Genomic DNA, 27,615 nt, shown 5'->3' with positions numbered 1-27,615 from the left:
AAGCTTTACCAACCTTTGTTCTAGACAGTTAGGGAAGGCCTCGAGGTGGTGGCATTTGAGCCTCTTTTGTAATTGGCTCAAAGCTCTCAAATAGTAACAGGTGGCATTTTACTGAGCACTTACGTGCCAGGCACTGTGTGAAGCATTTTGCAAATCACTGCCTCATTTAATCCTCACAAAGATCCTATGGCTTAAATACTGACAACTCCATTTAACAGATGAAGAAACTGGAGCACAGAGAGATTAGGGGACTTGCCCCAGGTCACACAGTTGATAAATGGCAGAACCGGGATCCAACCCCACGTATTCCTTTTTTTTTTTTTTTTTTTGCGGTACGCGGGCCTCTCACTGTTGTGGCCTCTCCCATTGCGGAGCACAGGCTCCGGACGCGCAGGCTCAGTGGCCATGGCTCACGGGCCCAACCGCTCCGCGGCATGTGGGATCTTCCTGGACCGGGGCACGAACCCATGTCCCCCGCATCGGCAGGCGGACTCTCAACCACTGCGCCACCAGGGAAGCCCCAACCCCATGTATTTCTGACCTCAAAGCCTGTGCCTTTAACCACTGAGACACACTGTATGTACATAGTTCCCTGTCCAGTCTCTGGATTCTTGATCTTTCCCAGATCAGATCAGGAAGATGGCCCAAAGCGAGATGGAAGAGGTGGGGAAGAGCACAGCCTTAAAGGAAAGTAGGGAAGGGCACGCGGGGAGCAGAGGAGAGCAGTGAGCATGCTGAGACGTGTCTCTGGGCTCAGGGAGGGCCCCCACGGGGTGAGCAAGTCACTAACACAGTGGTTTTAGAAATTTGGGAACAATCTAGTGCCTAGAAATCACCTAGTGCAAGAAGTGGAGAGAGGTTTATTTAAAACAGATTCCTGGGTTTCACTGCCAGAGATTCTGACGTAGTGAGTCTGAGTTAGGGACCAGAAATTCAATGTTGACGGAGTCTCCCTGGGAGATTCTGATGCAGATGGTCCAGGGACCACACTGTGAGATGTCCAGCAGAAACTTCAAGGTCAGCACAAGACTCCTCTGGGTGCTCCCCTACCCTTATCTTGGCATCCCTCCTTTTTTCTCCCTTTCTGATGTTCCATATTCCCGACTCCCTTCTCCCTATGCCCAGAGACCCCATGGAGCATTACAGGCCTCCCAGGCTCTGTTCCTGCTCTTTTCTCCACCTGGCGTGACCCTCCCTACCTTCCTTTGCTCTGCCCCATCTCCCCCACGAGGCTTCATCACACCTCCCCTTCCTTAGTCTCCCATCCCCAAAAGGCTCATCTTTCGGGAGTCTGCTGATGTGTCACCTCTTTATGAAATCTTCCCTAACCATAGGCAAGTTTCTTTATTGCAAAATGAGGATGAAAAGCAAACCAGAAATTGTATGTAAGGAGCATTGCAGGCACTCAATACATAGCAGCTGCTATTTTTATATGGCTTGACCTTGGGCAGGTGAGTTTCTGTATCTCGAAAATGATAAGAGCTCTTAGGCCAAGCACTGTATTAAAATATACAATAATATACCCATTATTTTCCTCATTTTACATTTGAGGGAAGTGAGGCAAAGAGGGATTAAGAAACCTGTCCAAGGTCACCCAGCTAGAAATTGGTAGTACTTGGATTTGAACTGAGGCATTAGGTCCTCAGTGGTAATCATCATGTTACACTGACTTCCATTGTTATGAGGCTCCAATGAAATAATAACTACCAGGACTCTGGCACAGGGCCTGGCATGTGGTAGGTGCTCAATAAATGCTAGAGACTGAATTGAATTGAAAGGTTTCTATGTCCAGGGAGACGGGGAAAAATTACCCCTTTGAGGCTTTGCTGATCATGATGTTTCATGCTTTTTATTTGACAATACTCAACAGCTTAAGGTCTCTAAAGAGAATGGGATATAGGAACAAAATTCAGAATGGTATTCCAAGCTTGGTAGGTGCAAATCCTGTCAATCTACTTCAATGGGGGTAACTGTGGGTTTTAACTTCAGAACATTAAGATGGTGCAGGGAAACTGGGGAAGGATAGGCACAGGGTAGATATCTGGTTCCAGCCATCCCACTCCCCTGCCCCTGGCTTCTGAATCTCTCTCTGTCACTCTGTATCATTGGCACCTCCAATGCTGAATCTCTCCCCATGAACTAAGGAAGATTCAATCTAAGAAGGACTCAGCGGAAGAAATATTGATACTTGGGTGTTACTTTCCAATTAAGGTGCCATATGGAATGGAAACCCATCCACCTGACTCCAAATTCTCTTTCAACTCAGGTCATTAATCTCATCTACCCTCTTTTAAGCTCCATACAAAACTTACGTAGACCAGAAAGCCTCCCGCTTTGAGCCTGGGGTCTTCCTACAGGGTCAGGCAGCTTTCTGCCTGAATTGCATCAATGGGGAAACCTGTGGTCACATTCTTTCCAACATGGATGAACTGTGAAAATATACTAAGTGAGGTCTTGTTGCATTTTACACAGCTGCCCAGCTTTGGGTGGCTCAGAGGTCAAGAAAACAGCAGCAAAAAAGAATGCTGAACAATTCTATTGATTGAACCAAAACCCAAGATATCAGGACTAACCCAACTCTCAGGAAAAATAAAAAAGACAATTCCAGTTGGGTTACAGGACATAAAAGATAACAAGAGTTGCCACCAAACAAGACTAAGAGGCTTTCCCGAAATGGACGACTTTCTGAAATGCTTGCTGAAAGTCTTCGTTAAACACACTATAGATTGTTGGATTGATGAGGGAGTTTAGATAGCCTAGCCAGGTGAAAAAGTCAGAAAGGGCTGGGTGGATCCAGCAGGAGTCCCGGCAGACGGGGAGGACCAGAGATGCAACAAAGAAGGGCAGCCAGCAGATGATAAAGGCCCCCAGAATGATCCCCAGGGTTTTAGTGGCTTTCCTCTCTCGGGCAGCAGAAATCCTCTGGCGCTCCAGGACACTATCCGCAAGCTTGATCTTCACGTGGTTAAAAAAGAGAGGGGAGCCGGCGGAATGAGAGTGCCCCTCGTGAAGGCTGGGATTGAGCGAGCAGAGCGAGGACCCCGCAGAGCCTGTGATGAGACGGGCTGTGGTAAAGCGCTTCCCGCAGAGGGATGGCGGATTCAGGATGCGGTTCCGGGCGGCCGTGTAGATCCGGCCATAGAGGATGATGAGCAACACAGACGGGATGTAGAAGGCCCCACAGGTGGAATAGATGGTGTGGGAGATCTGAGAAGTGTTCACCAGGCAGTCCGACATCTCTTCCTGAGCTTTGGCCTGCCGCCAAAAGAGCGGTGGGATGGAGATGCGGATGGAGATGGCCCAGACGATGGCAATCATGGCGACTGCACGGCCTGCTGTCCGGCGTTTACTATACTCCAAGGCATCAGTGATGGCCCAGTACCTGTCCAGAGCAATGACACAGAGATGCAGGATGGAGGCTGTGCAGCACGTGATGTCAGAAGACAGCCAGATGTCACACAGGAGTTGGCCAAAGTTCCAGGTGTGAGTGGTGGTATATGCGATGCTGATGGGCATGACCAAGATGGAAACTAAGAGGTCAGTCATGGCCAGGGAGCCAATGAGATAGTTGGCTGGGGTGTGGAGCTTCCTGGTCAGGAAGATGGTGGTAAGCACAAAGGCGTTGGAAAGGACTGTGGCCAGTGTGGTGATGGAAAGGACCACAGCAAGAGAAATCTTGAGGGCTTGGAGGGTCCCTGCATCCCAAGCCCCTGGGGTTTCTGTGGCATTCAGGGATCTGTTGGGAGCTCCCTGCAGAAGGCCTTCCACTGACTGGTTTGGTGGGGACATTGTAGGTGGCTCTCTCTTCCCACAGCCTTTCACACATGCAGCTACTTCCTTCACAGTTGTTCTGCTCACAGAATAAGGTCATCCTTCTGTTTCACGCTGGTGGGAGGCAGCCATCAGAACAGACCCCAGTGAAAAGACCTCAAAACCTGACTATTTAAAGAACATTGAGGTGACTACCACCTAGTAGTTAAAGGTCTTTCCTAAACCAGATGAATCCCAAGATGTCTCACTGTTCTGGAACTTTGCCCAGCAACTGGTCAGGCCTAGAGGACACATGCTAGATTTGTTAGACATTTACCAGGATATCAAAACAGTGTAGGCAGTGCTCTGGAATTCTTGCCTTTGGCATTTTGGCTCCTTCCAAAGCTTGAGAGATAAATGTGTTTAATGAGAACTTCAGAATAATTTCCTCCATCCTATGCTGAGAAGATTCTGGCTTTCAGGTCGCCTCTGGGGAGCTTTTTTTTTTTTAAATTAATTAATTAATTTTTGGCTGTGTTTGGGTCTTCGTTGCTGCACCTGGGCTTTCTCTAGTTGCACGAGAGGGGGCTACTCTTTGTTGCGGTGGGCGGGCTTCTCATTGCTGTGGCTTCTCTTGTTGTGGAGCACGGGCTCTAGAGCACAGCCTCAGTAGTTGTGGCGCACGGGCTTAGTTGCTCCGCTGCATGTGGGATCTTCCCGGACCAGGGATCGAACCCGTGTCTCCTGCATTGGCAGGCAGATTCTTAACCACTGTGCCACCAGGCAAGTCCCCTCTGGGGAGCTTTTAAAACTAGAGACAAAAAGAAGTACCAGCTGATTCAGAGAGGCAGTGCAGTCAACAGCTCCCAATTTTCTCAGGTTCGTCTGGACGTGTCATGAGGTACTTAACTTTGGTTCCTGTCCCACTGAACGTCTGGAGCCCAAACAGACAAAACATTCCGGTTACCAAGACTTGAAGAATGCATGAGCTGGGAGAAGGCAAAACAAAGAGATCACCGTGGGTTCATCGAGGAGGGCACGTGTTCAGAAGTTCTGGGGGTTAAGGAAAAAAAAAAGTAGAGTTAGCCTCTAGAAGGACAATTTAGACACTTGAGATTAACTCTAAGATTAAAAGGATACTGTTTAGTGTTGGCAGCGGTGCAGCGTAACTGGCACTCTCACAAGTGTGAGGAGAATCCAGGGGAGCGCGACGTGCCCACCCCCACAATCCCCAGAGGGGGCAAAGTGTCACAGCTGCTGGAAGCATCACAGGCTTGTTACAAGGACATGAAACCAGTTCTGTAAATTGTGAATCAGAAATCATCCTATTTATTCAGCAACAATGGAAACTAAACAAAATAACTCTACACACACACACACACACACACACACACACACACACACACACACAGAGGCCGCTTGGAAAGATACCAAATTGTTACAGTTTATTTCTCTACAAATTGGGGAGGGGGGCAGTGAACTTTCTTCTATTCATATGAATTTTCCAAATTTCCTAGAGTGAGCATGCATGACTCAAAACCAAACCAAACCAAACCACCTTTTTGTTAAGCAAAGAAATGAACTGCCAAAATAAAAACCCCAGAGCATTTTTCATGGTGAAAGTTCAAATCCAGAAAATACATTTGGCTTTCCAAATGAAAACTGGAAATTTAGTCACAAAAAAAATCTTAAAGAATCATTTTCTTTTCTCCTCTGTGTCTCGGGACTTGAATCTGGGTTTCAGTATTTAGGACAGGGGCAAGTCCTGGGGTCTGAAGTCCATGGGGCATGGGGTTGGCAAGAAGAATGCCAAGACCCCCTAGCCTCGTCCACAGCCCCCACTGTGTCTCCCCCTGCCTTGCGTGGAACGCTACAACTCCACCAGGAATCCCTATGATTCATTTTCTCTCTTCCAGGTCAGCTTAGCAAACAGGTCTTGCCCTAAAAGCATTCACAGCCCAGCAAGGGAAGCAGACATGTAGCTTCAAAGACCCTGAGATGGAGCTGGCAAGACAGAATACATATATATACATGTACTTTAAAAAAATGTGATCATAATTATTATGTATGAATTTTTCATAGTTTGTATGTTTATTTATTTATTCGTTGTTATTATTTTTTAGGCCACACTGTGGGGCATGCGGGATCTTAGTTCCCCAACCAGGGATTGAATCCATGCCCCTGCATTGGGAGCATGGAATCTTAACCACTGGACCACCAGGGAAGTCCCCTGTTTTTCCTTTTTTAAATAATTTTATTCATCTTTATTTATTTATTTTTGGTTGCATTGGGTCTTCGTTGCTGCACGTGGGCTTTCTCTAGTTGCAGTGAACGGGGGCTACTCTCCATTAGGGTGTGCGGGCTTCTCATTGCGGTGGCTTCTCTTGTTGTGGAGCAAGGGCTCTAGGCACGCGGGCTTCAGGAGTTGCGGCGCGCAGGCTCAGTATTTGTGGTGCGTGGGCTTAGCTGCTCTACGGCAGGTGGGATCTTCCCGGACTAGGGATCGAACCCGTGTCCCCTGCATTGGCGGGCGGATTCTTTTTTTTTTTTCTTTTTTTTTGTGGTACGCGGTCCTCTCACTGCTGTGGCCTCTCCCGTTGCGTAGCACAGGCTCCAGACGCGCAGGCTAAGCGGCCATGGCTCACGGGCCTAGCCGCTCCGTGGCATGCGGGAGCCTCCCGGACCGGGGCACGAACCCATGTTCCCTGCATCGGCAGGCGGACTCCCAACCACTGCGCCACCAGGGAAGCCCTGGCGCGCGGATTCTTAACCACTGTGCCAGCAGGGAAGTCCGCACAATATCATTCTTAAGGCCTGTGTATTGTTCTACTGGCTGCCTACATTAAGGAGAAGGGTTTCAGTAGCCAAGGTCGGGAGGGATGGCATTCCTGGTGGCTGGAAAGGCAAGAGTAAAGGCCCAGAGGCTGGAGTGCAGAGAGCAGAGGTGGGCAGGGGACAGTGCTCAGGCGGTGGCTGGCACCGGGCATGGGAGGCAGCAGGGCACAGGGGAGGGTTTGGCTTGGACTGGGGCAATCTGGGCTCTAATCCTTATTCTACCCCAGCCTTCCTGTATGACTTTGGGCAAGTCCTTAGGTCTCAGATTTCTTCCCGAAACAGGAGCCACCCCATATGGCACCCAGGGCTGCTGTGGAGCTTTCACTGCTCTGGGCAAGGTCGGCCTTTGAAACCCACTAAAAGGCTGAGAAGTGTCAAGAATCATTATCATCCTACTTCCTTCATTCTGCTTGGCTCAGGGCTTTGTTGGGAAGGTTCAGTCTATGCCTATTGATTGACTGATTTAAAACATTAAGAAGCTAAATGTGCAATGTGGTAGTTTCCCTCCCACTTCCCAAAATCATGCTTCGTCTTTAAAAAATATCTGCCTCGAGGAGGGGAAACAGCTTCAGTTTAAGAAAACCCATCTTAAGCCACCTGCTCTAAAACATTCCCAAAGTTTGAGGAATATTATCATACTATCTTTCATGGGGCTCTTGGTATGTTCCAGGCATTGAGTTAGCCCTGGGGCCAACTCCACCTAGGACCCCTAGCCTACAAATAAACCAATCAGTGCTCAGAAAGGTGAAGTCACCTGCCCAAGGTCGTCCACGTGCAAGTGGAAAAACCGGGTCCAGGGCCAGCTCTGAAATTTCCATGCTTCTCCACACTGCCTCAATTCAGGAAGCAAAGCCTTAAGGCATGTTTGCTTCTAGGAGAGAAGCTGGTTTGGGATCTCACAATGATAAGTGAAAACAGTGATTCCCTCCTGCCACCCCAGCCCTCTCCTTGCCTCGTGCTCCTCCCCAAAGGCCTATTTCCTCCCACTTCGGTTCACAGGGAAAATGTGGAGTCGGGCTGGACTGCTTGGAATTTTCTTCCCTCCAGACGGTCTGGGTGAGCGAGGTGCCGTCATTTCTCAAGGAAGGCTGGTGTGCTTGCCCCACAAACCCTGGCGGTCACTCCTTGGGTTCCAGGGATTCCAATGACCTCATTCCAGTGAAAGGCGTGGGCTCAGAAAGGCCTGAGAGGCTGGTGGGTGACATCTTGGGAAGAAGGACGGGGTGGATTGCCTCGGGCAGGAATGCTGGGCTGGAGTTTTGCAGGAATTCACACGATTCTGGGGCTATCTCCTGACTGCCATCTTTCTCCAACTGGAACAAATTTGGGGGAATTTCCCACAATCCAGCTACATTTGGAGATACAGACTACGGCTCTAGAGTCAACCACCTCTTTCCCATCACATTTCAAATAATAAGATAAAAAATACAAATTCAAACAACAGTGAGATACTATCTTCATCCAGCAGATAGGTAAAAAATTTTAATCTGATCACGTCATGTCAGTTTGGTAAAGATGTGGCCCAACAGGAATTGTCACCTCCCACTAGCAGAGTATAAATTAGAGGAGCCTTGTTAGCAAACAATTTGGCCTTATGCCGTAAATCTAAAAATGTAATGACTACCTCACAGCCCAGTAATTTCACTCCCAGGTATATAAGACAGAGAAACTCTTTGATGTGTTCCCCAGCAGAGAGGAACGAGAATAGTTAAGGTGGTACTGACTGTAACAGCAAACAACTGGAAACCACCCAATCGTCCATCAGCAGCAGAATGGCAGAATGTGGCATATTCCTATGACGGGTGCTACAGAGAAGCAAGACTGAGTAAACCAAAGCACACGCATCATAATGGATGACTCTCACACACATAACAGTGCCAACGTCAAAAACATGCCAGAAGAAACAAACTGTTTAAGGATATTAACATATGTGGCAAAGCCATAAGGAAAAGCAAGGAAATGTTAAATATAAAATTCAGGGGAATTTCCTGGTGGTCCAGTGGTTAAGACTCAGGGCTTTCGCTGCAGGGGGCTCAAGTTTGATCCCTGGTCGGGGAACTAAGATCCCGCAAGCCGCGTGGTGCGGCCAAAAATAAGTAAATAAATAAAAAATAAAGGGACTTCCCTGGCGGCACAGTGGTTAAGAATCTGACTGCCAATGCAAGGGACAAATGTTTAATCTCTGGTCCGGGAAGATCTCACATGCCGCGGAGCAACTAAGCCCGTGTGCCACAACTACTGAGCCTGTGCGCTGCAACCACTGAAGCCCGCGTGCCTAGAGTCCGTGCTCTGCAACAAGAAAAGCCACCGCGATGAGAAGCCTGCGCACTGCAACAAAGAGTAGCCCCCACTTGCTGCAACTAGAGAAAGCCTCTGTGCAGCAAAGAAGACCCAACGAAGCCAAAAATAAATAAAATAATTAAAAATAATAATAATAAAATAAAATTCAGGATAGTGGTTACCACTAGAGGGGAAAAGAAGAGGGGATGTAATCATCGTGGAAGGGTTTTAAAGGTATCAGTGATGTTCTGGTTTTTAAGGTGGTGGTGAGTACATGGAGGTTTATTGTTAGTCTTTAATCTGTAAGTATGTTTTATGTATATATTTATATACACTCTTTTGTAGGGAATGATATATCTGTAATTCTTCTTAATTTTGTACATTATAAAAAAAGAGAACCCCACTACCAGCACTGATACATTGATTTTCATACATTAATACCTATCCATACATCCTGGTTCCAAAGATCTGGGTTCTGATCCCATCTCTGCCACTGACCAGCAGGGTAATCATGGGCAAGGCATGATTTCTCTTTGACCCTCAGTTTCTTCATTGGTAAAATGGGAACATTAGCATGGCTGTGCTGCCCCAAAGGGGTGTTTAGTAGTTCCAGTAAGATCATGTATGTGATGTGCTGTAACTGTAGCATCCTGAACAAATGTAACCATGGTAACAGAGCTGGAGGGAGTGGCTAAAAGCATACATTTTAGGTCAGGCAGGCTCAGACCCCAATCCCCGTTTCTCCTTTTCCTCACTGTGGCCATTGGGTAAGTCACTCAGTGATGGAGGTGATACTTCATACCTCACCGGAGTTTGGGGAGAACTGGTAAGAACATGGACCCAAATGCCCAACATAGTAAATGATGACTTCTCTGGTTTCTCTAGGATGTATCCAACCATGTTCAGGTCTCCAGGCAACAAGGTCTCTTCCCTCACTAGAAACAAGGCATCACTGTCCGTTTTAGTGAGTGATGTCTGTCATTGTCAGAACTACCAGCCATACCAGGGAGCTTCTCCCCTGCCCACCACACTTCTGAGAGCCCTCACAGCAGCAGCAAGGACCCTCCTCAGCCTCTCCAGAGCCCAGCAGCATCTTCCCTGGAATCCAGATCACACAGATTCTAGCCATACCATGCATCCTCCAGCTCCAGCATCTCTGCAGAGGGATGGAGGAGAAAAAGCAGGCAGACAGACCTGGGTCCCAATCCCTACTTGGTCCACAGACCACCTCTGACCACAGCTGACTGGACCAGGGTGGACATGTGAGTCAAAACAAGCCAGCAGATTCTCTCTGGGGAATTTAGATTGGAGGTTGTAAGCAGCTGGGTGGATAGATGATGGAGGGGAAGCAACTTGAAAGCTAAGGATGCTGGGGCGAGAGTCGGGTCACAGCCATGACCAAAGCCAGGGCAAGTGGTGGCGGGGAGCAGAAAAGCCGTAAGTAAACAAACCAAAAACACAAAGCAAAACAAAAACAGGTCTGCAGAGAGAGGCGGGAGAACGGAGCAGAGAAAGGAGCAGAGAGAGAGGGGAACCACCTGCCCTAGGAGAGGAGGAAGGAGCCTTCCAAGCCCAGTGATACTCCTTATCCTTATATGTCCATGAGCAGCCCCTAGACCCAGGAAACTTCATTTGTAGCAACTTGCACTTTTCCTAGTTGAGTCAGTTCAAATGGACACACCAGGCCCTGAGAAAGAAATCAGACAGAGGATTTTCAGTTCCTTCCCACCAAACAATCCCTACTGTGGGATGGAGGCAAGTCATTTCACCTCCTGCGCTTTTCTTCGCATCTGTAAATGGGGTCCCAGCACCTTTTTCCCAGAACTGCTATGTGGATTCCAGGAAGGCACAGTGGCTGCCATACCACAGGTGCCCTTTTTATCACTCTTAACTAAGGCTTCCTCCAGACTGCAGGAAGATCAGTCACCTCCCCTTTCGGAAGGATCTTTAACTAAGCGAGTCGTAAAACCTTGCCAGAAACAAACAGGATGTATGGGCTTAATGTATTCTCAGAAGCCAGTCCCATCCTTTTGGAGGAAGGAAAAAAAAAACAAGGCTGTGATAGATTTTGTTTGTTTGTTTTTTTGCGGTACGCGGGCCTCTCACTGTTGTGGCCTCTCCCATTGCGGAGCACAGGCTCCAGACGAGCAGGCAGGCCCAGCAGCCACGGCTCACGGGCCCAGCCGCTCCGCGGCATGTGGGATCTTCCCGGACCGGGGCACGAACCCGTGTCCCCTGCATCAGCAGGCGGACTCTCAACCACTGCGCCACCAGGGAAGCCCTGTGATAAAGATTTGTTGCAGTAGAATCAATCCCCCACAGAGGAATTCATGCCTGTTCTTTCTCTGGAAGCTGTGTGGTACGGATGAGTGCGCCCTGGACGGGCAAATCCTCCACAAATCTGAGAATGATTTCCACAAAGTACATCCACAGCTGTTATTTCATCTCATTCTCTCTATCTCATGGGACCTCCCACAGTCTGAGTCTTCTCTGTAAAATCAGGGTATCAAGTCTATCTCCCGGGGGTGTCATGCGAGTGAAATAAAGAGAGGAAGACTGAGAAGTTTTAATGTGTGTTTCTATCAATCAATCAGTCTCTCTATCTGTAAATGAATGCAAGTTTTGAAATTTAATCAGTTTCTTGAGCAAGTCAACCTTTCACCTCAGTTTCTCCAATTATAAAATCTGGAAAATGTCAAAAAATAAAAAGTAGCCAAGGGACTTCCCTGGCAGTCCAGTGGTTGGGACTCCATGCTTCCAGTGCAGGGGGCACGGGTTTGATCTCTGGTCAGGGAACTAGGATCCCACATGCCTCATGGCTAAAAAAAACAAACAAACAAGTAGCCAAACCTCTGACCCAGAACTTCTACTCCCAGTTATATACCCAGTAAAAACATGTACAGCTGTTCACCAAAAGGCATGTGCAAGAATTGTTCATAACAGGAACTTCCCTGGTGGTGCAGTGGTTAAGAATCCGCCTGCCAATGCAGGGGACACGGGTTCGATCCCTGGTCTAGGAAGATCCCACGTGCCGCGGAGCAACTGAGCCTGTGCACCACAACTACTGAGCCTGTGCGCCACAACTACTGAAGCCCACACGCCTAGAGCCTGTGCTCCACAACCAGAGAAGCCACCGAAATGAGAAGCCCGCGCACCGCAGGGAAGAGTAGCCCCCTCTTGCTGCAGCTACAGAAAGCCCGCGTGCAGCAACGAAGACCCAACACAGCCAAAAAGTAAAAATAAATAAATAATAATTAATTTTAAAAAATGATATAATCCAATCTAATCAGCTGAGATTGCTAAGGCCTAGAGAGGTGGGTGTCTTGCCCAAGATCACAAAGTTCCACCTTTCTCCTAGCTCAGCTCAATGCTTCCACTACCCCATGCTGCCTCCATCTTACCCTGTCAAGACGAGGTGTATATTTCCTTGCTCCTGGATTCTGGGCTCAGCATGGACTTGCTATGGCCAACAGAGTGAGGCAGAGGTGACAGTGAACCGATTCCAAATCTAGTCAAGACGCTGTGCATGTTTCCCCTTGCACTCTGCCATCTCCGTGAGAAGAATGTGTGTGGGCTAGCCACCGGTCCCAAGAGGAGGAGACAAACATGTGGAGCAGAGCTGCTCACACTAAAGGCCCCAGCAAATCCCCACAGAGAACAGAGCTCCTCAGCTGATGGGTAGATGCATGTGTGAGCCCAGCTAAAATAGCAGAAATGCCCAGCCCATTTCAGATTAAGTCAGTCAATCTCCAGATGCATGAGTTGTAGTAATAAATGTTATTGTTTTAATCCACTGAGTTTGAGGGTGGCTTGTTACACAGCCATAGCTGACTGATACAGTCCCCTCTTTCACTGAATTACTAAACTCTATCAGTTCCACTGCCGAAAGCTAACTCTGCCTTGGCTCTTTTCCTTCTTCTCTATCCCTGTTGCCACTGTCTTGTTTCAGGCCAAAATTTTCTCGGCTTAAATGGTCTCCCTGCCTCAACTCCTTTCCATTCTGTTACCACATCACACCCGGAATCCTCCTTTTAACTAAAAGTCTGACCATGTCACTCCCTTAAAACCCTACAGTGGCTCCCACTGCACCCGGGATTAAGTCTCAGCTCCATGGCTTGGTTTAAGAGACCCTTCATGAACTGGTCTTTAATTACATTTCCAGCATCACCTCTGAACCTAGCTGGCTGTGACCTTCACACTGTAGCAGCACAGATCTGCTTGTTTTTCTGCCAGCATCCTGCTGCCATACCCATGTCCCAGTGCTGTTTCCTGCTCTACACCTTTGTCTCTGTCTGGAAATTAAGTCACCCTTCAGGACTAAGCTCTGGCATCTCCCCATGAAGCCTTATCTAAGCTTTCCCCAGGACAGCTTCCTCAGGGTTAGATACCCCTCTTCTGGATGCCCACAGCCGCACAGCACTGTCTCCATCACTGGACATTGAGTGCAGGGACCATATCTTATTTAGCTCCTATAGCCCTGACAGCTGGCCCAGAGCAAGAGGTCAATAAGTGTTTATAAAAGGCTCCATGAACTGGTGAGAAATGGGCCCTGAGAAATGGACTGAGAGATGGGAGCCCTGGGCTTTAGCTTGGTTCTGCTACTAATTCTCTGTGACCTTACAAAAGACAGTTCCTCGTCTGGGCCTCAGTTTCTCTATCTTGAAAATGAGAGGGTTGGACCAGATCAGAGAGTCTCTTGCTGTGCATCAGAATCACCTGGGGGAACTTTAAAAAAATACAAATGCTGTTAAACAAACAAACAGATGTCCAGGCTTCAACCCCTGAGGGGTAGAGCCCAGACACTGTAATTGTTCAAAGCTCCCCACATGTTTCTAGGGTGTAGCCAGGTTTGGAAGCCACTGGTCTGGATGATCTCTGGTTATCTTCATCACCGGCAAGCTTGTTATCTTTAAAAAGTCAAAGACAGGTAAAGCTTGTTTCCAAAGCCTTTGTAACAGTTAGGGAAACATGAAACTCCAACCCCTTCCTACTTTCAGCCTTGCGCTGGGTCAATTACCAGCCTTCAACAGGGAAGGGACCACCTTGAATGACTAAATGCATTGTACAAAGGCTCTCACTGAATTCTCCCATGCTTGTGAGAAAGAGGGCAAAGAAGTTTTAAACTCTCACCATCTGCCCCTAAGACTACTCCTTGGGGCAGAGTTGTTTTCCCCACTTTACAGATGAAGAAACTGAGATCCACAGAGGTGAAATGACTAGCCCAAGGCCACATAGGCAATACGTGGCACAGCTGGGATTCAGAGCCAGCGCTGAGAAACTCTAGAATAGTCACTATTGGCCACATGCGGGCATTGAGAGCTTGAAATGTGGCCACTGAGATGTGCTGCTTTAAGTGTAAAACAGCCTGGGTTTCAAAACTTAGTTCAAACAAGAATGTAAAATATCTCATTAATAATTTTTATATCAGTTACATGATAATACCTTGGATATATTGAGTAAGTAAAATATATAATTGAAATTAATTTCACTTTTTTAAAACGTGGCTACCTCTAAATTTTCTAGATCTAAAATTACATTTGTGGCCTGAATTGTATTCCTATTGGATAGCACCGCTCTAGAACCGGTCTTTACAACAGGGGTGATATCGCCCCCTAGGGGTCATTTTGGGACTCTGTTTTCATGAAACAGTGCAATCCCAGGAAAGGGTTGGGACAGTACCCGGTGCTGTGTGGGCAAGGGCTGGAATAGCAGTAGTAGTAAATTAATGACCAACATTATTAAGAGCTTACTATGTGCCAGGCAGGTTTTTTTTTTTTTAAATATTTATTTATTTATTTGTCTGTGCCGGGTATTAGTTGCAGTGTATGGGATCTTTTTAGTTGTGGCATGCGAGTTCTTAGTTGTGGCATGCAGGATCTAGTTCCCTGATCAGGGATCTAACCTGGGCCCCCTGCATTGGGAGCGCGGAGTCTTAACCACTGGACCACCAGGGAAGTCCCAGGCATTGTTCTAAGCACTTCCCCTATGTCAACTCATTTAAGTCCGACCACAACCCTCTGAAGTTGGTGCTATTATAGTAATTTCCCAGGGAAGGGATCTGAAGCTCAGAGAACTGGTTTGCCTAAGGCCCCAAAGCTAGGGCACTATAGATCTAGAATTGGAAACTGGCTTGCTCAATTCCAAGCTCCATCACTCATAAAAGGTGCCGAGTCAAGTCAGTTCCACTCCCTTATGCATTCACAAATATTTAACCATATGTGCCGGCTCACATTCAAAAAATCTCTGCTGGGTCCCTGTTATGAGCTGGGCTCCATCACTCTCACCTGAATGGGGTCTATCTCTGCCAGGTCCAGTGATGGGAGGGTGCACAGACACCTTCAGCCCGCACTCAGCACGCAATCTTCTGCCTGTTTTTCCAGCATGGCCCAAAGAGAAAGGTGGGAAGGTGGCTAAGAATGTGCACATGCATTACCGAAGATCTTATTTAAAATGCAGACTCTGGGCTTTCCTCGGTGGCGCAGTGGTTAAGAATCCGCCTGCAGGGGACATGGGTTTAAGCCCTGGCCCGGGAAGATCCCACATGCCGCGGAGCAACTAAGCCCGTGTGCCACAACTACTGAGCCTGCACTCTGGAGCCCGCGATCCACAACTACTGAAGCCCGCGTGCCACAACTACTGAAGCCCGCGCGCCTAGAGCCCGTGCTCCACAACAAGAGAAGCCACTGCAATGAGAAACCCGCGCACTGCAACAAAGGGTAGCCCCCGCTCGCCGCAACTAGAGAAGGCCAGCGCGCAGCAACAAAGACCCAAGGCAGCCAAAAATAAATAAAATAAAATAAAAATAAATAAATGTATAAAATGCAGATTCTGATTCTGGGGGTCTGGAGCAGGACCTGAGAGTCTGCATTTCAGAGAGGCTCCCAGGTGATCTGCTGCTCCACTGACCACACTGAGTTGTGTGAGGGGTGATAGTAATGTCAGCCCTGGGATTCAAGAAGGATCTCAGAGTGTCACAGCAGGAAGGACTCTTAGGCATCATCCACTCCAACTCCCTGATGGTGCCGATAGGGAGAGAAAGGGTAAGACACTTGCCCAAGGTCACACCGTGAATTACAGGCAGAGACCAAGTCTTCAGACTCCCATCCATGCTCCTTTCCATCCACTGTCTCCTGTTTGCAGCAGCATCCAGGACAGGAGTATCCAGACGCTCTCATGCCCATTTCACACCATACGCTTTTGGTATTTTCAAATTCTCTCCCCGCCTCCCATCTGAGTTTCCATCCTAGGGGAGCAATCCTGGGAGCAGAGTGGCAGGACAGACCACACTCTGCAAGAAACTTTAAGGGCTGCACCCCCGGGTCCTGGAGCTCAACCTGCCCCTCCCTGCCAGATGCTACACATCTGGGTCCCCAGAAAGCACTTGAGCCGATGGAGTGAAACTGTTTTCAGGACGGAGGAGAGGCTGTCTTCTCCAGACTGGATGCGCAGGGTACTAACAACAGGAATTCATTTCCTAGAAATTAAACACTGAATTTGTTGGTGTTTACGGGATTCATCACCTGCTTTCCCTGCTGGGAGGCATAATACAGCCGTGATTAGAACATAAGCTTTGGAGTCAGATAGTGCTTTGGAGTTAGGTAAACTGAACTTGTTTCCCAGCTCTGCCATTTATTAGCTCTGCGACCTTGGGCAAGTTACTCAACCTGTCTGAGCCTGTTTCCTCATCCGTTCAATAGCGAATTACTTAAAGCCTTTCACAGGAATTCCCTGGTTGTCCAGTGGTTAGGACTCCGCGCTTCCATTGCAGGAGGCATGGGTTCATCAATCCCTGATTGGGGAAGTAAGATCCCACAAGCTGCGCTGCGCAGCAAAAAAAAAAAAAAAAAGGCCTATCACATGTTGCCAAGAGCAACACAGATGTGGACCCTGCTCTTAGGGAGACACCATGGCCCTGGGGAAACCCTCCTGGGACCTGGGACCACAGAGGATGACAGTGGTGCATGCAGGGAACCACGGGAAAGTAGGGAGGACATGTAAGCTGCGGCAGCCCTAAGATCCCCAGGTGAAAGTGGCTTTGAAGCTGAGCACTGGAGGACAAATAGAATTAGCAAGTGAAGAGGACCTGGGGCCAGTGACACCTATTCCACGGGACTACAGCTTGGGAAAACCTTCCCTGCCATGCACCCCAAATCCTTTTTCTTCATTTCCTGTTGCTTACCTGTACAGAGATTGCACAGGCCAGGCCTCTCCTCTCATCCTCCTGTTGACCTGCGCTCAGCAAGAGACCCCACCTCCAGTTTGGCTGAGACCTCCTCCTGCGCTTCTCTCACTCCTCTGAGCCTTTGCACGGGCTATTCCCGCTTCCTGGAATGCCCTTCCTCTTGTCTCCTCCACCCTCTCTGGGGGTTCCTCTGGACCCTAGGGATGGAATTGATCATCCCTCCTCCCTGTCCCACTGGTGTCCTTATTACACATCACACTGGACTGCCCTAGACTGGGCTCACTTGCTGACTGCCTGTCTCCCTGTTGGACTTGAGTTCCAGAAGGGAGGGGGACATGTGTGTCACGAAGCCCAGGGACCTGTGTGGGGTACCCTCTGCCTCATTCACCCATTCAACTCTGATATCACCCTCGGGATCAAATTCAACTGTCTTCTCTTTGCGGAAACGTGTCTACTCCTTCCACCGAAGTGAGGTTGGCCTCTCTCCTCTGTGCCAGCCGGTACCTCATGACATTGTTCATACTGTACAGTTCTCATCATCCTGCATCCAGTGCTTGTGGGTCTCTCTCCCCACAAGATGGCAACTTCCTGGAGCAGAGTCCGCTTTTGTTCACAGCTGTATGTTTGGGGCTCAATACTTATAGTGGTTCTGCAGTGATTTACTCAAAGAATGAATGAAAGAAGCACACTGACAATTTTACCTTTGCTCCCCAGCCCCGTGCTTTGTGCCACTGGCCACAAATGTCCTTTGTTCATCCCTCCTGGATGTCTCATAGGGAACCCAAACTCAGCTGAGCCACTATCTTCCACCCTACCCCAGCTTTGCTTCCTTTGTAGGCATTATCCTGGTCTTACTCACCCATCCCCAACACTTGGCATCCTCCCTCCTTCCTTCTCTCCCCCAGCATTTAAACATTTATTTCCCTTTTAGGAATGAGGAAGCTGAGGCTCAGAAATGTAACGCAATTGGCTCAAGGTCACACAGCAAATAAATGGGCCTTGCTCTGGAGAGCCCGGACTCCCTAGCTACCTAGCCGGGCTCTCACTCCCCCCACGGGTTCTGTCTCCTTTCCCCTGACTTCTCTACACACACTTGGGGCATCTGTGTCTTGGTTCAGGCTGTTCCTCTGCCTGGAAGAACAATGTTTCCCATTCCCCTTCCCACATATCTATTATAATCTGCTCTCTGAGGCCCTTCTCAAAGCTGCTTCCTCCAGGAAGCCTTCCTTGGTCAACTGGATGCAAAATCTCCATCCTTTGAACTCTCGCCTGACTCCAGGTTTGTTTGTGCCTCTTATGCCTGTGCCTGGAAGCTCCTTGAAGACCTACCTATTTCCTCCCCACTCCAGTGACCAGAGCACAATAGGCTCACAATCAATATAGAGTAACTCTTCATGTAAGGCTCAAATGAGCCGAGGAGAAATAACAGCATTCCCTCTCTTCTGTTTAAAACTATCCAATGGCTCCCATCTCAGAATATAATCCAAAATCCTCACCATGGCCTGCAAGTCCCTACATGATTCACCCACTGCCCCCTCCAGGTACCTCTCTGACCTCATCTTTTACCAGCCCTCTCCTTAAATATCACCTCCTTGGCAAAGCTTTGACCAGACAACATAAAGTATCTCATCCTTTACTATATCACCCTGCTTCATGCTCATTTTAGCACTTTACCATATCTGATATTTCCTGCCTGTTTGTTTATTGCTTGTTTCCCCTGCCCCTCCCCACCCATGCACCTTCTGTCAGCTCATCACTGTAACCCCAGGGCCTAGAACAGTGCCTGGCTGACAACAAACACACATTTATGAGCCATGTGCACAGAGTGGGTAACTAGAGCCAACGGGGTGGATGAGATCACCCAGGGAGAGCATCTTCTACGAGACAGGAGGGCCTGGGAGAGCAGAGCGGTTAATGGCTGTAGAAAGGAGGCTGAATCTGGAAAAACAACAGAGACCAAGAAGAAAAATACGACAGTGTTAAGTCACAGGAGCCAGGAGAAGACAGTGTTTCGAGGGGAAGGAGCGATCAGCAGAGAAAGTCAAAGACTGAACAGTGTTTGCTGAATTCAGCTTCCTGGAGGACACTGATGACCTTGGCACGCCCCTGCCCCTCTGCGGGCCTCGGGTGGAAGCCGTCTGTGCAAAGAGAGGGACCTCTCAGGTCCTGGGAATTCCCAGCTTTGAGAATCTGTATTTCAGCTCACATTCGTATCACTCTTGCCAAAAAGAACAATCATCTACCTGTGGTCTAGGAGGGAAGGGATGACCCGGGGTATCCACCCTCATTATTTATCCATCAGGTAACTGACCAACTGAGGAAGCATCTCTGTATTTCTGGGCCTGTCCTAGGCACCATTAGGAGGGGAAGAGGCCCTAGGGCCTGCCAGTCATGTCCAGGTAGCCAGCCCCCTCCCATGCCATCCTCTAGTTCCTGGCTTCCCGATGCCTCCATGACAAAGGCCACCCACTTCTCCCCACCAGCTGGACAGACCAAAGGCTGTAGAAGGCCCAGCTGCCCAAATGGTTTTGCTGGCTACTGTTGGTTAAGAGTCCCTTGATGTCCTTGTGAGGAAAGCTTAGACCCTGGCCGTGGCTGCGCCACCCAGAAGACAGCAAAGACCCACGAGGTGTGGCCGATTAGAAAACCCTGGACGCTGACTCCAAGGCAGAGAGTGAGAGGTTGCTCCTGCCAACCAGAGCCGTGATGGCCACCAATGCCAGGTGCTGTGCTGAGCAATGACCCTATTTGACTTGCACAGCAACCCTGTGAGGTGACCATTCTAATCCCTATTTCACATGGGAGGAAACCAAGGCTCAGAAGAGGTTAAGGGCTTTCCCAAGCTCACACAGCTCGTAAACAGCCAAGCCCTGTTTGCTGATGCAGCCAGTCTGACTGAGAGCCCCTGCTCTTAACCCTTGAACCTCACCAGAGCTAGTGAGGCAAGGGGCTTCAGTCTTATATTCTTTTACAAGCAGTTTGACCTTGGGCAAGATTTATTCCCCACTCTCTGCATCTGCAATAAATCAGATTTCTTAGTGACCTTCCATTTCTGACATTATGTAATTAACTGGGATTTGTATAGAACTCTACAGTTTATAAAAAGGCATTCATAAGGCATCTCATTTTTTTACCACAGATCCTGCAGGGTGGGAGACTTATCCTCTCCATTTGATAGATGTGCAAACTGAGGCTCGAAGAGACGCAGTGACCCGCCCAAGGTCACAAAGCAAGTCAGGGCCGCCGGGCTCCGGGTCTGGAAGCCGAGGCTCCACACTAGACGCTCCTCCAACTCCGCTCCAGAAAGGGGCGACCCTGCGGCGCTCGGACCTGGCCGGCAGGGGGCGGCGCCCGGCTGCCCTCGGCCGCCAGGGGCTACGTGGGGGCGTCGCAGCCCCCCGCCCGAGGGGCGCCCCCCGCCCAGCCAGATCTCCCAGAACGCGCGCCAGGGATCCCGCAACCGACCCCGGGCGCTGACTCGGTCCACCCTCCATCCTGGGGCTCCTGGGGCTCCGGGCCGCGCCCCCCGACGCTCCCCTCCGGCTGGACAGGTCCTCCGGGACCCCCTTACGGCGAGTGCCCCTCCCGTCCGAAGGCGCCGAGAGACGGGACGCCCGGGCCAGCGGGGCGCCGACGAGGGCGCCGCCTCCCCTCCCAACTCCACCGGGACGGCCGGACTACGAGCAGCCGGGGCCCCGGCGCCAACCCCCCCGCCCCACACCGGGAGGCACCGGGCTCCGAGCGCTTACCCCCTCCCGGACACGCAGGTGCGGACCGCTGGCTCACCCTCCCGGGTCCTCTTCCTCGCGCAGCGCCTCGTCTCCCCGCCGGCGACTGCCTCATCTCCGCCGTGACCCCCAGCCCCGGGGGCTCTTTCCTGGCCCGCGCCCTCTCGAGCCCCACCTCCCTGCGCCCTGCGGCTCCGGCTCCCCTCTCCCCTTCACGCGCCCGCCGCTCCTCCTCGCTCCCCTCCCCCAGCTCCTCCCCACACCCGCGAGGCTCCCTCCCTACTCTGCCCCCCGCCCGCCAGGAGGGAGACTCGGCCCCTTCCTGTCCCGGCGGGGCGGCCGGGAGCTCCGAACCCCCGCCTCCGCTGTCGCCGCAGCCCCAGGCCCAGGGGTGGGTAGACGCTGAGGAAGGGAGGTGAGGAAGTCCGCAGCTCGGTGCTCCCCGGTCCCCACCTGCAGGAGAGAGGAAGGGCTGTGTCCGGAGTAGGGGGTGGTGAGAGGTGGGCCCTGCCCAGAGACCCTTGCTGAAAGCCTAGCCTCCCCCATCTGTCCCTGTCCCCTGTGCTTAGCCCTAGTTAGGTTCTTTTCCCTTCATTTAACAAATACCGATCTGTGGGTCAGGCATGTTCTAGGCACTGGGGACATAACAGTGAACAAAACGGGTGTGGACCTGATGGAGCTTACATGAATGTAGTAAGAACATATGAAGTGTTTATAGAGCTAAATAGGGTGGAGGAAAATGAAGCCGGGAAAGGAGATAGTGAGGTGCAGGCTTTGAACAGGAAGGTCAGGGGAGGCCTTCCCGGGAAAGTGGCATCTGAGCAAAGATGAGAAGTGAGGGAGTGAGCCCTGCAGAATTACGGGGAAACCACGCACCAAGTGAGGGCAGCGAGGCAAGGGCAGTGATTAGCAGGAGTAGAGGTCGGAGGGGGGGGAGGGGCAGCTGCCTCGCTCATTCAAACAGCGGATTCTGAGCAGGGGACCCAGCCCCCAGGTTACAGCATGTGATGGGGGTGTGGAGAAGAATCTTCCTGGTTCTAAGAACCAGGGTTGAGAGAAGAGAGAAGTCTTGAGCACAAAGAGGAACGACAGACGGAGGAGAAAGGTTCAGGAAGAGGCTCAGGGCTGGGCATGGCCAAGTTTCATGCCCTCAGGGGGAGCTGGCCTTCTGTCCCTTTATGGGCTTTTTGTCTCCTTGTTCTTCATGTATTTCCAAGCCTTGTTATTAGGTGCATCCGCTGCTAGGATTGTTATATCATCTTCATGAACTGACTCTTCTGTCATTATGAAGTGACCCTCTGTCCCTGGCAACAGCTCTTGTCGTGAAGTCTCCTTAACTGGGTGTAGGGAGAGGCCAGCAGCAGCCCCTGCTGCTGGTTTATTTCCAGCCCACACAGCTGTTTGACATCTGGTACACCCCAAACTCAGCAGCTTCTCCAGACTTTCTTTCCAGTGTCTTTCTGTGTCCTTCTGCTCCATGAGTTCTCTACCCACCTGGACCTCCCCTCTTTTCTCCACTCCTCACCCTCCTGGTTTACCGTTTGATGACTGGCCTGGAACCTTCATCTCTCTCTCTCAATCTCTCTCTTTTTTGGAAGGCTCTGATCAATGATCATCAATAATGCAAAAGTTCTTTTTGTCTTAACGCAAATCCCAGGCAAATAAACCACTGGCAAATAGACAGGCATTATCGGCAGCCACACCTCGGCCTTCTCCCCTCTACTCAGGCCCTGGGCTCTTCTCCCAAAAAGGAAGTAGGAAGGTTGACCAATGCCAAATGTAGGCATTGCCCAAAATAGGTACTGCTGCTGCTGCCCCAAGTTGAAGCTTCATAGAGGAGGAAGGGGTCCTGTCTACATGGCCCAAGCACCTGTAGCTGCTGCCGAGGTACCAGCCTGAGATCTGCTGTCAGAAATCACACGGCAGAGAAAATATAGACATGCCCGGGCTGTGTGTGCTCACTGGAAAGACCCTGACAGCCCCAGAAGCTGCCCTGACCAGTGATGAGAAACAGAAGGGACGAGGATGTGCAGCATCTCAACACACTCTAACAGCTGACATCGTTTAACAACAAAAGCAGCCGGAGACGCACATTGCCCCTGGAAAGCTGGTTTAAGGAAAAGGCTGGGTCTGCAGGAGAGGGTTCACTTCAGCTTCTCAGACCTCACCCTGGGCCAGCGGATGTGTTAAGTACAGTCCCTACTCTCAGGAAGCTCAGAGTCCAGGAGAGAAAACCCACAAGCCATTAAGCACAGTGCAGTGTGGCGGAAGGGAGAGAGGTGGGGGCGGGTAAGGAATGCAGAGGACAGCATGCCCTACCTGGGAGTTGAACAAGGGCCACCCCTGTGCTGAGCCTTGAAGGGCGAGTAGGAGGCATCTGAGCAAAGAAGGGGGAAGGAAAGCAGAGAAGTTCCCTGGTAGAAGGAACAGCATGTGCAAAGGCACAGGGGCTAAAAGAGAGAATTTGGTTAGGGAAACTGCAAGTCTGTAGATATTGCTAGTGTGGGGAGAAGTAGTCAAGATGCAGCTGGAGAGGCAGGAAGGGGCCAGCTTATGAAGAGCTTTGAATGCCAGGTAAAGGAGCCTGTGCTTTATCCTGAGGGCCATGGGAGCCAGGGAAGGGCTTTGAGCAAGGGAGTGGCATGATTGGACAGGGTAGGTTGGCAATCCATGGTACCCTGAACTGTGATACCCATGTGGAAATCATCACAATCCCTACTGCTGCCATGATGAAAAAACCTGGGGCAATTCCTGATCAGCTTCCTCCCCCCTCCAAACCATCCTCCATGCTTCATGAGAGCGGGTTTCCTAAAACACATGGATCCCTTGCCCAGACAGCTCCAGGCCCTCCCCATTCTCTCCTGAAGAGGTTCTGACTCCCTTGTCCTGGCATTCCAGGCTCTTCCCAGTCTGCTCCCACTCTGTACCCTGCCTTCTCAAACCTGGCTCATGCTTTTCCTCCCATGTGGAAAGTTCTAACCTTCGTTTCCATTGATCAGAATCCCCCCTCATTTCCAGAATCTCACACCTCCTTGGCTTACCATGACTCATCCCTCAAGGCCCAACTCCAAAATCCCCTTCTTTGCAGGGTTCCTCTCCTTCCTCCTGAACAGAAATGGTGGTTCCCCCTGTGGAGGTCCAAGGGCCGAGTGGGGGGTAAAAATGTTGACTCAGTGATCAGACTGAATTTGAACCTTGATTTCACTGCTCAGTAGCTGTGCAACCCTGAGCAGGTTATGGCAAGTCCCCTACATACGAACGAGTTGTTCCTAGAGCCCGTTCATAAGTCCAACAAAGTTAGCCTAGGTACCCAACTAACACAATCGGCTATATAATACTGTACTGTAATAGGTTTATAATCCTTTTCATACAAAAAATACATAAAAAACAAACACAAGAAATAAAGAAAACATGTTTAATCTTACAGTACAGTACCTTGAAAAGTACAGTAGTACGTACCAGCTACATCACTGCTGCTTTTACACTGGGTTCCGGACATCCTGGGCTTGAAATAAAGATACTGTACTACTGTACTCTATACAGTACTTTATGTGGTTGGACATGCGAATGCACGTTCGCATCTTTGAAAGTTTGCAACTTGAAGGTTCGTATGTAGGGGACCTACTGTATCTAAATTCTGTGAGCCTGTTTGCTCATGTGTAAAATGATCACAATAACAGTACCTACTTCGTGGGGTTATGATGAGGGCCAACTTAAACTTGTGCATCTAAGTACATAGCCCAGTGCCTGGCACACAGTAAGCCCTCCGTGAGTGTTCCCTATCACTGTAATTGTAATTGGAATGCCACACCTTTCACAATTATTTTGCATCCATCTCCCCCAACATCATGGGTTTCTGAAGGGTAGAGGTTATTCACCTAGCCATGCCCAACGCCCAGCACTGAGTCTGGCACACTGTAGGCATTCAACCATCGATGGATGGATGAATGGATAGATGCATGAAAGAAGCCACCCAGACACTCCTGCTCCCATAGAGTCCACCTTGCTTGGGAGGTGGGAGCCAGGCTTGCCCTCTTCTGAAGAGGGTTGAACAAATTGTGTGTCAGGGGACTACTGTCTGGGGCAAGCTTTGTCATCAGACAGTCTGCGGTTTGCAATTTCTTCAGGGGAGAGCAGTCTAGACAGAGGTGACAGCTGCACCAGCCAGGGAGGAGCAGGCACTGCATGGGAATCAGAATCCAGGGGAGGGCTTTTCAGGAAACCGGAAGCCCAGACTTCTCCCTGTTTTCTTCCCTCCTCACCACTCAGGAGCTGACTAAGCAAGTTTGCTACCAGTCTCCAGCAGTGGAAATTAGTTCTCAGCTTCAACCAGGGGACAACAAAGAGGGGTACAGCACGGCCCCTTGCCAGCTGGTGTCAAGGGTAAAGGGCAGGATGGAGAATCTGTCAAGGAAAGGAACCAATATTTATTGAGCAGTTCTTATGTGCCAAGCACAATGCTAAGTGCTTAACGTGCATTCCCCTCTCCGTAACCCTGCCAGGAAAGTACCATTGTGGATTGCTGCTGGATGAAGAACCAGACACGGAAGTTAGGGGACTTTCTCTTGCAAGGGTAGTAACAGAATGGGACCTCGATTATATCTAAGTCGCGAAGCCCGTGCTCCCCGCATGAATCATGCATCTAATCAACAAATATTTTGAGCACCTTCGCTCTGCACAGTGCGAAGGTAAATGGTGCAGGGCAGCAAGGATAATTCAGATGTGATTTCTACTCTCAAGGAGTTTATAACCTGAGGACAGAGGTTAAGCCTCACTTATCTTTGTATTCTCAGCCCAGGGAATTCCCAGTGAATGTTGAATACAGCACACAGATTGTCAGAGCTGGAAGGGTCTTCACAGTGCAAGTACACCAATCCCGTTAATTTACAGTTGGGGAAACTGAGACCTAGAAGGAGGAACTAACTAGAGGATGTGGTCAGGAGCTTGAGCTCTGGAGACAGACTATTTGGTTTGAATCTCTGCTCTGCCACTTACCAGCTGTGTGACTTTGGGTTGGTCACTTAACCTTTCTGGGACTCAGTTTCTTTGAAAAAAAAAGGGAGGGGTGGCTAAAATTATAAGACTGAAGTAAGATCATCCATGCATGGGATTTAGCATAACACTTAAGTAATCCCACAACACATCGTGCTTTGATTACGATTAACCAGTCACACAGTGAGTTAGTCAGAGATCTGGACTAGACCTCAGGCTCCCTGACTCACAGTCCAGTGCTCTTTCCAGCTCTCCATGGTTCCTTGTGTCCATTCGAGTGGTGGTCGGAGGAGAATGGAGGTCACCTAGGGAGGGGGGGTCGTGTGCTCAGGTATCTGCTGTCCTTGGGAAGAAGTGCCCAGATGTCCCTGAGTCCCTGCCTCAGTGCTTCCTGCCACTGCCTCTCCCCATCTTTGAAACCTTCCCACCCCCACCCTCCCCGCTTGACTGCAGTCCAGAGACTCACTCCTAACTGCAACATGCAGGAGACTCTTGATAACATCCCACACCTCCCGTTGCAATTTCCTCTGGGCCAGATGGGATGGGGCTTCGCGGGGAAGGAGCCAACAGGAAATGCCCCGGGAGCAGTGAGGGATGGCTGTCCAGAGAGCGTCAGAGATAATATCTCCAGCATCAAACCTCCGTGAAAGGAGGAGACAGGTCCCACAGGAGAGCTTTTTCTGTTTGTTTTCCTCCGGCTTGACTTCGAACCAGAGAATTTAATTAAGAGCTTGATTGCTTTGCCCAGGGAATAGAAATCTGAGGGGACAGCGAGGCTGAGGCTCCTGGTGGCCAGGAAGGGAGGGAGGGCCTCTCTTGACTCCGATCAACCCGTGATGGGTTTAAGTTGCAGCAGAGGAGTTCAGCTCACAGAGGACATTTCGTGTGACCTCTAAGACAAGAATCTTTCCCTACAGGATCTTGGGAAGTTTTAGATTCTGCGATACAATTTGTAAGAAGTTTAAACCAGCCAAAGAAATAGGTAAAGTTTGATATTTCCCATTGTCCCCATTCACATCACTCTGATTGTCTTCCCTGGGGCTGCTGGCGTATAGTGGAAAGCCAGTGGGCCTGGGTTCAAATTCTGATACTTTAGCTCCCTGAGCCTCAGTATCCTCATCTGTAAAATGGGGACAACTCCAGCAACCCATTCACCTGATCTACCTATAAAATGAGAATAATAACATCTTTCTTGCAGAGTTGGGGGGCAAGGAATAAACAAGACAGAACCTGGAAAATAGAAGGGAGGTAAGTGTCAGAGAGAAAAGAAAACGGACTTGGAAGTTAGGCCTGGGAGAAAATTCCAGCTCTGCTACTCTCTTATGGAATGAACTTAGGCAGGTACAGTACTTCTCTGAGCTACAGTTTTCTCACTTGTAAAATGAGGATGTTAGTGCCTACTTCCCTGTGTTATTGTGAGAATTAACTGAAACAGGATATGGAAATACCTACCACTTGGCCTGGCCCATAGTAGGCACTCATTTAGTGTTTGTTAAATTTAAACACCCCTCACCCCCTCTATCACCACCAGCTCCCCAGGATTTTTCATGGAGGGAAGGAATTTCTGAGGAAGGATTGTTTGTGGTTTGGGATAACTTCCTACCTCTCTGCTCTCTGAATCTTCTCCAGGCTGGGTTGGAGAGTTAGTAATTTGCAAAGAAGAAGACACATTTTCCTGACTTCCAGCAGGGCCGACTTGGGGCTGGGGCCAGATTAGTCATTTTAACAAAATTCACTGATCAATTCTGTTTAAAGAAGAAAAAAAGCAACATTCAACTTAGTCTAACTGGTCAATTATTTCTGGATGGAGGTATGTCCCCCAAGAGCAGCAGATTTTCTGGTATCTTG

At 49.7% G+C, this 27,615-nt stretch overlaps 1 protein-coding gene across 26 annotated transcripts; it reads right to left on the bottom strand.

The window, feature by feature from the left end:
- Positions 1–1,833: 1,833 nt before the first annotated feature.
- On the bottom strand, positions 1,834–20,913 carry HTR1D (5-hydroxytryptamine receptor 1D). 26 transcript variants are annotated; one of them, XM_049696822.1, is made up of 4 exons: positions 20,797–20,913; positions 15,150–15,233; positions 4,891–5,049; positions 1,834–4,803 (listed from the first exon to the last, which is right to left on the bottom strand). In XM_049696822.1, the coding sequence occupies exon 4, from the start codon at positions 3,787–3,789 to the stop codon at positions 2,656–2,658; it is 1,134 nt and encodes a 377-aa protein (XP_049552779.1). In that variant the 5' UTR covers positions 3,790–4,803; positions 4,891–5,049; positions 15,150–15,233; positions 20,797–20,913; the 3' UTR covers positions 1,834–2,655. The 26 variants fall into 26 exon arrangements, 15 of the variants coding, with proteins under 15 accessions (XP_049552779.1, XP_049552786.1, XP_049552781.1 ...); XM_049696829.1 differs by having other exon boundaries at positions 20,834–20,913; XM_049696824.1 differs by lacking the exon at positions 20,797–20,913 and adding an exon at positions 20,182–20,788.
- Positions 20,914–27,615: the final 6,702 nt, after the last annotated feature.

The sequence above is a fragment of the Orcinus orca genome, chromosome 1 (assembly GCF_937001465.1).
Source record: "Orcinus orca chromosome 1, mOrcOrc1.1, whole genome shotgun sequence".
NCBI lineage: Eukaryota > Metazoa > Chordata > Mammalia > Artiodactyla > Delphinidae > Orcinus > Orcinus orca.
This window is presented reverse-complemented; position numbering and strand designations above follow the sequence as displayed.

Coding starts and splice junctions, on each gene's coding strand:
- HTR1D (XM_049696822.1), bottom strand. CDS start 3,789: ATGTCCCCACCAAACCAGTCAGTGGAAGGCCTTCTGCAGGGAGCTCCC.